The 12,233-nt window shown below is 53.3% G+C and overlaps 2 protein-coding genes across 6 annotated transcripts in view; both read right to left on the reverse strand.

The window, feature by feature from the left end:
- Nucleotides 1–3,870, reverse strand: part of MYO1F (myosin IF) — a 59,372-nt gene extending 55,502 nt beyond the window's left edge. The window contains exon 1 of the mRNA XM_024238289.3: nt 3,360–3,870. Within this exon, the coding sequence (XP_024094057.2) occupies nt 3,360–3,362 (3 nt within the window). The 5' untranslated portion in view covers nt 3,363–3,870. The remainder of the gene's footprint in view (nt 1–3,359) is intronic.
- Nucleotides 3,871–7,018: 3,148 nt separating this feature from the next.
- ADAMTS10 (ADAM metallopeptidase with thrombospondin type 1 motif 10) overlaps nt 7,019–12,233 on the reverse strand; it is a 30,083-nt gene continuing 24,868 nt past the window's right edge. For 3 of the 5 annotated variants that reach the window (XM_063719291.1, XM_054538628.2, XM_024238097.3), the window contains exons 22-25: nt 12,009–12,213; nt 11,660–11,836; nt 11,423–11,582; nt 7,019–7,203 (exon numbers count right to left, since the gene is read on the reverse strand). In XM_063719291.1, the coding sequence (XP_063575361.1) occupies nt 7,094–7,203; nt 11,423–11,582; nt 11,660–11,836; nt 12,009–12,213 (652 nt within the window). In that variant the 3' untranslated portion in view covers nt 7,019–7,093. Of the gene's footprint in view, nt 7,204–11,422; nt 11,583–11,659; nt 11,871–12,008; nt 12,214–12,233 lie in introns of those variants that run through there. The other 2 variants (XM_054538630.2, XM_054538631.2) reach the window with 2 other exon arrangements.

Raw genomic sequence — 12,233 nt, forward strand, 5'->3', positions numbered from 1 at the left:
ACCAACTACCATTAGCAACCCCAGAAAGCAGCAGTCACCAGTCCTATCCTGTTCAAAAACCAACATTGAACCAGCACCACCATTGCTGATCATCATCTTACCAGAAACCAACAATAAACTACCAGCAGCAAATGAACGCTACTACCAACACCCTTCCTCTCCAAATAACAGCAACCACCGACGGTCATCATTCCACTGGTCACCAAGCATCTCTGGCATTTCCAGCTGAAAACAATCTGCCACCAACGAACAACATTAAACACCAACCGCCGCCACCACCAGCCCACCCGCAAGAGCCATTATCACCACGAACCTGCAACAAGAAACAGCCACAACCACCACCACAACCAATGACACCAACAACCCAGCAATGACCACTTGCAGCAACTCCTCCCCAATTACCATGATCATCACCTCCGTCCATCCCCATTGCTGAATCTAGAAATGACTGGACATCCCAGCTAATGGCAGCTACCAGGGATCAAGTGCATGTTATGTGCTCTGTAAAGCAATGGTCCCCAACATTTTTGGCACCAGAGACCGGTTTAATGGAAGACAATTTTTCCATGGACGGTGGAGTGGGGCATTAGATTTTCTTTTCTTTCTTTTCTTTTTCTTTCTCTTTCTTTCTTTCTTTCTTTCTTTCTTTCTTTCTTTCTTTCTTTCTTTCTTTCTTTCTTTCTTTCTTTCTTTCTTTCTTTTCTGTCTCTCTCTCTCTCTCTCTCTCCTCTCTCTTTCTTTTTCTTTCTCTCTCTCTCTCTTCCTCTCTCTTTCTCTCTCTCTCTCTTTCCTTTTTTTTTTTTTGAGATGGAGCCTTGCTCTGTGGCCCAGGCTGGAGTGCAGTGGCGTGATCTCGTGTCATTGCAACCTCTGCCTCTTGGGTTCAAGTGATTCTCCTATCTCAGCCTCCTGGGTAGCTGGGGTTACAGGCGTGTGCCACCACGACTGGCTAATTTTTGTATTTTTAGTAGAGACGGGGTTTTGCCATGTTGGCCAGGCTGGTCTTGAACTCTTGACCTCAGGTGATCCGCCCGCCTCAGCCTCCAAAAGTGTTGAGATTACAGGCATGAGGCACTGCACCCTGCCAAGGGCATTAGATTTTCTTTTCTTTTCTTTTCTTTTTTTTTTTTTTTGAGACGGAGTCTGGCTGTGTCGCCCAGGCTGGAGTGCAATGGCGAAATCTTGGCTCACTGCAACCTCCACTTCCCGGGTTCAAGCGATTCTCCTGCCTCAGCCTCCCAAGTAGCTAGGATTACAGGCACGTGCCACCACACCCAGCTCATTTTTGTATTTTTAGTAGAGACGGGGTCTCACCACTTTGGCCAGGATGGTTTTGATCTCTTGACCTCGTGATCCGCCCGCCTCGGCCTCTCAAAGTGCTGGGATTACAGGTGTGAGCCACTGCACCCGGCCGGGCATTAGATTGTCATAAGCAGCATGCAACCTGGATCCCTCGTGTGCGCAGTTCACAACAGGGTTTGTGATCCTGTGATAATCTAATGGCGCCCCTGAGAATCTGAGAGGAGGTGGAGCTCAGGCTCGCTCGCCTGCCACTCATCTCCTGCTCTGTGACCTGGTTCCTAACAGACCATGGCCCGATAGCAGTCCGTGGCCCCGGGGGTTGGGGACCCCTGTTGTAAAGGACTTCAGAAATATTGTTTCATTGAATCCTTCAGCGATCCTCCTGGTATTCACCACTTCTCCAGGAAGATTTCAGCATCCCCAGACAGAGGTGGGTGTCATTTTTTTCTCTTCTATCATCCTCTGCGATACGGGCGGCCCCTCCCAGACCTTGTCTGCCAAGCCGACTGTTGACTAAGCATTTTCAGAGGGCTTCCTTGGGGAGGGGTTGCCTTTCTTTCAAGTAGCAAATCACTTCCTGTGTTCTTTTGATCAAAGCCCTGCCCATCCCAGGACCTAAGCCTCCCTGGCTTGCTTCTCATCTTGGAAGAATTCCCACCCCAACAGTCTCAGAGCTCCAGCTGATGGTTTGGGTGTGAATTCCGGGATGCCCAATTTCTCATCAGCTTTCCTTTTTTGAGATGGAGTCTGCTCTGTCAGCCAGGCTGGAGTGCAGCGGCAGGATCTCAGCTCACTGCACCCTCCGCCTCCTGGGTTCAAGTTATTCTCTTGCCTCAGCCTCCTAAGTAGCTGGGATTACAGGCGTGTGCCACCACGCCTGGTTAATTTTTTGTATTTTTTAGTAGAGACGAGGTTTCACCATGTTGGCCAGGCTGGTCTCGAACACCTGACCTCAAGTGATCTACCTGCCTCAGCCTCCTAAAATGCTGGGATTACAGGCGTGAGCCACTGTCCCTGGCCCTCACTGGCTTCCTGAAAGAAGGTGTTGTCTCTCAGACTAACCTCTGCCTCTTGCAGAGGCAGGACCACCTCTGCCTCTTGCCCTGTGTCCCTGACTCCACCCTGGTAAGCTGTACCTGCCAAGAACCCTGCAGTGGCTGCTGTCACAGCCACATGCTCTCATCCTCATTGACTGAGTGATGAGAAATGAAAGCTGAAGTGGTCTACACGGCAGAGAGCTGTGGGGTGGGGTTTATAGTCAGCCCTGGCCACCTCTTACTTTGCGTCTTATGGTGCTGCGATGCTGCTAGGAATAGCCCCATGATCACGACAGTCTCCCCATTGCCACCATCAACAGACCTCATACTCGACAGGCAGCAACACCTCTGGCTGCCATCATTGTCTTGGGATAAGGGACGGCCACCAAAGGGTGGCATGGACGTATTCAGCCTCTCCTGCCTCTGCTGCAGCCACACCACCTGTCACCAGCACAGGGAGGGCGTCACTCCACCCCATCGCCTGTTAGACTCAGCTTCCCATCTCAGCCGAGGACTCTGTGGCAGAACCCACAGACCTTGAGAATGTTGCAACTGAAAGACCCCTGAAGAGCAACTTCCGCATCTAGACGGATTTCCAAATATGACATCTGTGGGAACCGGGGCCAAGAGAGGAGAAGTGACTGGCCCAAGGCTACACAGGGAGACGAGGGACTGGGCTGGACTGGGAAGGGGCTCCCTTAATTTGCAAGCAAAGGAGGGTATGTCCTTGTCCCTGCAGACTCTGTGATTCTCCCTGGGCCACCTTCTGTCTTCCAGGTCCTGCCCTATCCTTGGATCTCCGTCGACCACCCTGGCATCCCCACCACCTACAGATGGGAGCTTGCTCCCTGGTAAGGGATGCTGGAGGCACCTGAGCTGCACTGAGAGACACCCCGCCCCCACAGAAGTCCACCATGCCCCTCCCCTCACCCCAATTTCTGATGGTCATTTTCAGGACACCTCCACCTGGCTGGTGTCTCTCATCTTTGCATTTCCAGATCCCACCCTTGAAGGACTTACCATGGTGGGGGGCTGGTGTCTGGGCTCCTGGAGGCACCTGAATGGGTCGTGATGGAGGCGCAGGTTCAGGGGGATCTTGGGGGTGGCTTGGGCATGGCCCTGCTTCTGCCCGTTCACCGGACTCCCGGCTTTAGTTCCTCTTACAACAGCCCCTTCTCACTTCCTTTGGCGGGAGGGGCCGAGGCCATGGGGGAGGGAAGCTGGGTGTAGAGGGGGCGGGGAGCTGGCTGTTTGGGGCTCTGAGCCTGAAGGGAGGGGTCAGAACTTGATGGCAGCCACTACTGGACCTCAAAGTCCCCTTCCCCAACTCCTTGGGGACAGGGCTGCTGCAGGAACATTTGAGTCAGCTGGCTGCAGGACCAACCACCTCTTTTCAGGGTGATTCAGGAAGCATTTGGGATTCCCGCTTCTCTTTTTAAAACCAAGGAAGGGGCCCAGGGGAGGTGGCTCACGCCTGTAATCCCAGTACTTTGGGAGGCCAAGGTTGGAGGATCGCTTGAGTCCAGGAGTTCGAGACCAGCCTGGGCTATATAGCAAGACTCCATCTCTACAAAAAATGAAAAGAAAAAAAAATTAGCTGGGCATGGTGACATGAGCCTGCAGTCCCAGCTACTCAGGAGGCTGATGTGGGAGGATCGCTTGAACCTGGGAGGTGGAGGCTTCAGTGAGCCGTGATTGTGCCACTGCACTCCAGCCTGGGTGAAAGAGTGAGACCCTGTCTCTAAAAACAAACCAGAAAAAAACAAAAAAACAAAAACAGGGAAGGGTCCCTTCTTCAGCTGTGTCTGCTCTGAGCATCCCTGGGCAACCTCCCTTATTATTATTATTATTATTATTATTATTATTATTATTATTTTGAGACAGTGTCTAGCTCTGTCACCCAGGCTAGAGTGCAGTTGTGCAATCTCAGCTCACTTTAATCTCTGCCTCCTGGGTTCAAGCGATTCTCCCGCCTCAGCCTCCTGAGTAGCTGGGATTACAGGTGCCCACTGCCACACCTGGCTAATTTTTGTAATTTTAGTAGAGACGGAGTTTCGCCATGTTGGCCGGGCCGGCCTTGAACTCCTGACCTCAGGTGATCCTCCCAACTCGGCCTCCCAAAGTGCTGGGATTACAGGCATAAGCCACCATACCCAGCCCAACCTCCCTCTTTAGATGACCCTCAGAAGTCACACGTGTTTGTGTGCAGAAGTGGAGGGTACTGGGAAGCAGGTGCATCTGAAAGGTCCCTGACTTTGGATGTCACATCTAGATTTAACAGCCTCCAGCTTGGCCACTTCCTGGATGACTTAGTCACTCCCTTTTCTCATTGTAAAATGGGAACGTGGGTCCCCCCCAGCAGAGCCTGGCTCATGTACGTGTGAGCCCATGAGCTGGTCTTTGGGACACCAGCCAACCACCTGAGGCTCCTCTTGACATGTGAGGAAATGGCAGTTCTGAGAGGTTGTTACTTTCCACACCACCCAGCAAGGAGGTGGCCGAGGCAGGACCCGACCCTGGGAGACCCTGGGGGACCCATGTTCAGATCCATCTTTGTTCCGGGGCGATAAACCCGCATCCCCCTTGAAGATGTTAATATGCAGCGCCCCTAGTGGCCACAGCTAGGAAGGAGCCCGTCTGTGCTGGAATCTCCTGAGCGAGTTTGTAGAATTGACGGGCTTGGTGCATGCAATTCTCAGCAATTCTCAGGCACTCAAGAGTGAATATGAATGGGTAGGAGGACCCCACTTTGTTGGGGGCCATCGGGGGGGCTTCTAGGAAGAGGCAACGTTTGTGCTGACACCGACGAGTAAGCTGGAGTTAAAAAAGGTAAAGAGGGGCAGGAGCGTGCACCTGGCCAATGCTAACCGCTCGAGCAAAGGCCCAGAGATGGGAAAACCATAGGGCAATCGAGGAAGTTCAGGGAGGCTGGTGTGGCTGGAGCATGAGGAGTGACGGGGAGTGTGATGGCCAGGGTGGCAGATGCTAGACCGTGTGGCTTTAAGAGCCTCTGTGAGGGCCAGGCATGGTGGCTGATGCCTATAATCCCAGAACTTTGGGAGGCTGAGGTGGGAGGATCGCTTGAGCCCAGCAGTTCCAGACCAGCCTGGGCAACATAGCAAGACCTCGCCTCTACAAAAAATTTAAAAATCAGCTAGGTGTGCTGTTGCACCTATAATCTCAGTTATTTAGCAGGGTGAGGCAGGAGAATCGTTTAAGCCCAGGAGTTCAAGGCTGCAGTGAGCTGAGATCGTGCCTCTGAACTCCTCCAGCCTGGGCTACAGAGTGAGACCCTGTCTCAAGAAAAAAAAAAAAAAAAAAAAAAAAAAGCTTCCACAAGAAGCGGTTGTACTTTTCTCCTAAAATCCCTGGGTTCCTGTCTGCAATGTTAAAAGTCCCCTTCTGGCTGGGCACGGTGGCCCATGCCTGTAATCCCAGCACTTTGGGAGGTTGAGGTGGGAGGATTGCTTGAGCCCAGGAGTTCCAGACCAGCCTGGGCAACATAGCAAGACCTCGTCTCTACAAAAAATCAAAAAATCGGCCGGGCACGGTGGCTCACGCCTGTAATCCCAGCACTTTGGGAGGCCGAGGCGGGCGGATCACGAGGTCAGGAGATCGAGACCATCCTGGCTAACACGGTGAAACCCCGTCTCTACTAAAAAAGTACAAAAAATTAGCCGGGCGTGTTGGCGGGCGCCTGTAGTGCCAGCTACTTGGGAGGCTGAGGCGAGAATGGCATGAACGCAGGAGGCGGAGCTTGCAGTGAGCCGAGATCGTGCCACTGCACTCCAGCCTGGGCAACAGTGCAAGACTCCGTCTCAAAAAAAAAAAAAAAAAAAAAAAAAATTAAAAAATCAGCTGGGTGTGGTCGTGCACGCCTGTAGTCCCAGCTATTCAGGAGGTGGAAGTGGGAGGATCACTTGAGCCCAGGAGATCAAGGCTGCAGTGAGCTATGATAGGCATAGCTGGGCGACAGGGACGGTCTCAGGAAAAAAAAAAAAAAGTCCCCTTTTGGCTGCTGGGTAGACCTGGGAGAATGAGTGGTCCTTTCCAGACCTGGGTGGGGGCCACTGGATGCACTGACACACACACCGCATTTCGTAGAAATCTACACAAGACAGAACTTTATTGATGTAGGGCTTCCTGGCAGGAGTGTGTGGGCCCCAGGGCAGGGTCTGTAGCACCATGAGGGGGTGGCCTGGATGTCGGGGTGCCCCTGGGGCAGGCAGGGCAGAGGTTGGGGTGGATCCTCCCACTGGTCAGGTCAGGGGAGGGTGTCAGGGAGGTGGTGCTACCCCCCCTCTCCCATAGCAGACACAGACTCCCCCCCAGCTCGGAGTGGAGGGGTAGGGCAGTGCTGGGGAGCAGGGCACCGGCAGACCCCCTCCCCACCCCTACTCTTCACAGTACATATTCCGATCAAAGGAGGGGGGGAGTGTTGGGGACTCCCTAAGGGTGGGTGCAAAGGGTGCTGGGGTGAACAGCTGTCCCCTCCCCAGACCCACCCTGGAGGGGGTCTCACTATGTGAACTGGAAGGGGAGGATGCTGAAGAGGGGCTCGGGGGGGATAGCCAGCCCCTCTCCATCCCCCAGCCAGGGCCCTGCAGGGGTTCCCAATAAATAACTTCCGGCTCCGTCTCACCCTTCCCTCCCAGTTCCCGCCCCCCCCCCCCCCCCAGGCTCCCTCTGGCCGGCCCGCTGCAGGGCGGGCGGCGGAGACCCCGCCAGCTGTGGCTCTGGGTGCCGCGCGCCCCCTAGTGGCCCTGGCAGGTTTTGCAGCACATCTGGCGGAAGTAGGCTCGGCTGCAGAACTGAAATTTGAGCACCAGGGGGCAGTAGGCGACCTTGTTCACATCCTTGCACTCTGCGGGGACGGGAGAAGGAAGGAAAATCAGGTCTTAGCCGCCCTGCCCGCAGGGCTGCACACACGACCTGCAGTGCTTCCTGGCCAGTGACTTTCTGTGTCTTAGTTTCTTTCTTTTTAAATTTACTTTTTTTTTTTTTTTAATAGATGTTATCTTGCTATGTTGACCAGGCTGGTCTCCAACTCTTGAGCTCAAGTGATCCTCTCACCTCAGCCTCCTGAGTAGTCGGGACTACAGGTGTGAGCAAACCACGGCTGACTTCTGTGCCTTAGTTTCCTCAACTATCAAAGGGGGGCTTATAATAGTACCGATGTGACTAGGCTGTTTTGAGGATTTAAGAGAGAGAGTGTAGGGTTGGGGGCCAACACAGATACATTAGTAATGAGAAAAGGGCTGGGTACAGTGTGTCATGCCTGTAATCCCAGCAGTTTGGGAGGCCAAGGCAGGAGGACTGCTTGAGCCCAGGAGTTCGAGACCAGCCTGGGCAACATAGTGAGACCACTGCATCTACAAAAACTAATTAAAAGAAAAAAATAGGCTGGGTATGGTGGCTCATGCCTGTAATCCCAGGACTTTGGGAGGCCGAGGCAGGTGGATCACTTCAGGTCTGGAGTTTGAAACCAGCCTGGCCAACGTGATCAAACCCCATCTCTACTAAAAATATAAAAATTAGCTGGGCGTGGTGGCGGGTGCCTGTAATCCCAGCTACTCGACAGCCTGAGGCAAGAGAATTGCCTGAACCTGGGAGGCGGAGGTCGCAGTGAGCCGAGATCGCACCACTGCACTCCAGCTTGGGAGACAGAGCGAGACTCTGTCACAAAATAAAACAAAAGAAAACAAAAAAACAAACAAACAAAAAAGGAAAAATTAGCCGGGTGTTGTGGCATGTGCCTGTAGTCCCAGCTACTCAGGAGGCTGAGGCTGGAGGATCGCTTGAAGCTGGAGGATTGCTTGAGCCCAGGAGGCGTAGGCTGCAGTGAGCTATGATGGCACCACCACACTCTAGCCTGGGAAACAGAGCGAGACCCTGTCAAACAAACAAACAAACAAACACGACCCAATGAAACAAAAGAAGACAAATATTCCCTTTCCTTTCCGTTGTTCCTTTTCATAGCACCCAGGAAAAAATGTCCATTTGGGGCTGTAATCCTCACTCGTTTTCTTTTTTAATAAAGTGAAGATAGGCCAGGCATGGTGGCTCACGCCTGTAATCCCAGCACTTTGGGAGGCTGAGTCCGGCGGATCACGAGGTCAGAGATTGAGACCATCCTGGCTAACACGGTGAAACCTCGTCTCTACTAAAAATACAAAAATTAGCCGGGCGTGGTGGCAGGTGCCTGTAGTCCCAGCTATTCAGGAGGCTGAAGCAGGAGAATGGTGTGAACCTGGGAGGTGGAGCTCGCAGTGAGCCGAGATCACGTCACTGCACTCCAGCCTGGGTGACAGAATGAGACTCCGTCTCAGAACAAAACAAAACAAAACAAAAACAAACAAAACAAAACATGAAGATCTTGAGTCCCAGCTGAGTGGGTGAGTCAGGGTATTTTTCAGAGCATTGTCTGTTTTGTGTGATCATGATGTCTGTTGATGACAATGGATGGATATGGGCTTCCATCTAGCAGCCAGTGATTTATGGCAGGACCTGGGGCAAATTAAGAGCTACAGATGGATTATTATTATTATTATTTTTTGTCACCCAGGCTGGAGTGCAGTGGTGCAATCTTGGCTCACTGCAACCTCCACCTCCTGGGTTCAAGAGACTCTCCCGCCTCAGCCTCCTGAGTAGCTGGGATTACAGGCACATGCCACCACCCCTGTCTAATTTTTGTATTTTTAGTAGATCTGGGGTTTCGCCATGTTGGCCAGGTTAGTCTCAAACTCCTGACCTCAGGTGATCTGACCACCTTGGCCTCCCAATGTGTTGGGATTACAGGTGTGAGCCACCACGCCCAGCCTAATTTTATTTTTTGTAGATACAGGTGTCTTACTATGTCTCTCAGGCTAGTCTCCAACTCCTGGGCTCAGGCAATCTTTCCAGTTCAGCCTCCCAAAGTGCTGGGATTACAGGTGTGAGCCACCTCACCCGGCCTGGGTGGATCATTTTATTACATCTCCCTTCTGGGGCACCCCTCAAGTGAATATATCATTTACATCCCTTGACAGATAAAGAAACAAAAACACAGAGGTAGAAGATGAACCCAGGTAGTTTGGTTGCAGTGCCCAGACTAAGAAATTAATTGTTCTCTATCAAAAATAAATTTATGGACCTGGCGCGATGGCTTATGCCTGTAATCCCAGAACTTTGGGAGGCCAAGGCGGGCAGATCACCTGAGGTCAGGAGTTCAAGACCAGCCTGGCCAATATGGTGAAACCCCATCTCTACTAAAAATACAAAAATTAGCTGGTCATGGTGGCACGTGCCTGTAATCCCAGCTACTCAGGAGGCTGAGGCAGGAGAATCACTTGTACCCAGGAGGTGGAGGTTGCAGTGAGCTGAGATCGTGCCACTGCACTACAGCCTGGGCGACAGAGTGAGACTTTGTCTCAAAAAAAGAAAAAAAAATTTACAGCCAGGCTCAGTGGCTCACGCCTGTAATCCCAGCACTTTGGGAGGCCGAGGTGGGTGGATTGCTTGAGGCCAGGAGTTCAAGACCAACCTGGGCAACATGGTGAAACCCCGTCTCTATCAAAGAATACAAGAATACAAAAATTAACTGGGCACTGTGGCTCTTGCCTGTAGTCCTTGGGGAGACTTGGGGAGCTGAGACAGGAGGATTGCTTGAGCCTGGGAGGTGGAGGTTGCAGTGAGCCGAGATCGCTCTGCTGCACTCCAACGTGGGTGACAAAGTGAGTCCCGGTCTCAAAAATAAATAAGTAAATAAGGCTGGGCATGGTGGCTCACGCCTTTACTCCCAGCACTTTGGGAGGCCAAGGCCGGCGGATCACAAGGTCAGGAGTTTGAGACAAGCCTGGCCAACATGGTGAAACCCTGTCTCTACTAAAAATACAAAAATTAGCTGGGTGTGGTGGTGGGCACCTGTACTCCCAGCTACTCAGTGGGCTGAGGCAGGAGAATCGATTGAACCTGGGAGGCGGAGGTTGCAGTGAGCCGAGATCAGGTCACTGCACTCCAGCCTGGGTGACAGCGAGACTCCATGTCAAAAAAAAAAAAAAAAAAAAAAAAAAAAAAAAAAATAAATAAATAAATTACCTAGGCAGAAAAAAATGTATATACTTTTTTTTTTTTTTTTTTTTTGAGACGGGGTCTCCCTCTGTCACCCAGGCTAGAGTGCAATGGTGCCATCTCAGCTCACTGCAAGCTCCGCCTACCGGGTTCACACCATTCTCCTGCCTCAGCCTCCCGAGTAGCTGGGACTACAGGCGCCCGCCACCGCGCCCGGCTAATTTTTTGTATTTTTAGTAGAGACGGGGTTTCACCGTGTTAGCCAGGATGGTCTCGATCTCCTGACTCGTGATCCGCCTGCCTCGGCCTCCCAAAGTGCTGGGATTACAGGCGTGAGCCACCGCGCCCGGCCAAAAAATGTGTATACTTAAAAGCAGTGGTTCTCAAGGGAAGTGATCGATTTTGACCCCCAGGGGACATTGGGCAATGTCTGGAGACATTTTTAATTGTCATAACTTGGGAGAAGGCTGCTACTGGCACCTAGTGGGTAGAAGCCAGGGATGCTGCTAAACATCTTACAGGCTGGCACAAATCCCAGCACTTTGGGAGGCTGAGGTGGGAGGATCGCTTGAGCCCAGGAGTTGGAGACCAGCCTGAGTAACACAGCAAGACCTCATCTCTCCAAAAAACAAAAACAAACAAACAAAAAACCCTACAATGTGCTGGACAGCTCCTCACGACAATCATCTAGCTTAAAATGTCACTAGTGCCTGAGGTTGAAAAACTGATTTAAAGGAAAAATATTCAGGAAATTGTGCTACAGGTGGAGATGAATAGGTACAGGTTATGAAAGTGACTGGGGAAATGTCACAAGTTTGGGTGCACAGAAAGGTCAGGTGCCTGAAACACTCAGCATACAGTGGCACTTAATAAATGCTTGCAGGGAGGCGATGGTGAAGGATGGCCTGGCAGAGACACAGCAACGCATTTCCGAGGTTCCAGAAGTTCTAGAATGAAGTCAGGACCCCCAATGCCCTCTGTGGCTGGCTCTGGCCAGGACCCTCCTGGCGCACCCTGGCTGGTCACCCACATACCTTCAGGGCTGTCCCCGGGGGTTGGGCTGTCGCACTTGGCCTCACACTGCTGCGTGGTGGGCGGCCGCAGGGCCTCGGTGCACTCGTGCGACGCCTGGCCCGTGTGGCTGGTGCAGCGCACCGAGCGCTGCCGCTGCCCGACGCCGCACTGTGCAGAGCACTGCAAGGGGGCACCACTAAATTGCTGCCCCGCAGCCCCTGCCCTGGCCCCCACCCCTCTGGGGCGCGCCCTCCTACCTCACCCCACTCGCCAGCCACCCAGCGGGCCGGGGGACAGCGGCGCAAGTTGCAGCGCATGGTGGCCGGTGGCTTGGCGGCAGGTGAGCAGTGCGCCGGGGGCAGCGTGGCGCGGTGGTCTGCGCTCTTGCAAAGGACCACGCGGTGGCGGAGGCCCGGCCCGCAGCTGGGGGTGCACTGCAGTTGGAAGGGGCGTTTCGTGCTCAGGGTGCTGCCCCAGTGAGAAGTGAGGAGGGAACAGCTAACCTGGAGACCGCTCAGAGGCGTCTCCGTGGACACCCCACCTGGGCATCCCAGTCCCTGCCCCTCTCTGCACAGGGAGTGGGCACGAAGGAAGGGGGCGGCTGACCTCAGACCAGTCGAGAGCCGCCCACTCTGGAGGGCAAGTGGGGCCGTGGCAGGCCTCCAGCACAGGGGGGCGCGGCTGCGGGCATGCGCTGTCGTCCAGCGCCTTCTCCTCCGCGGCAGAGACGCGGCGCTGGCACACGACGGAGCGGCTGCGCACGCCTGCATCGCAGCTGCGGCTGCAGAGCGACCAGTTCCCTACAACCCAGCTGTAGGAGATAAAGGGGTC

Source organism: Pongo abelii, chromosome 20 (genome assembly GCF_028885655.2).
Source record: "Pongo abelii isolate AG06213 chromosome 20, NHGRI_mPonAbe1-v2.0_pri, whole genome shotgun sequence".
NCBI lineage: Eukaryota > Metazoa > Chordata > Mammalia > Primates > Hominidae > Pongo > Pongo abelii.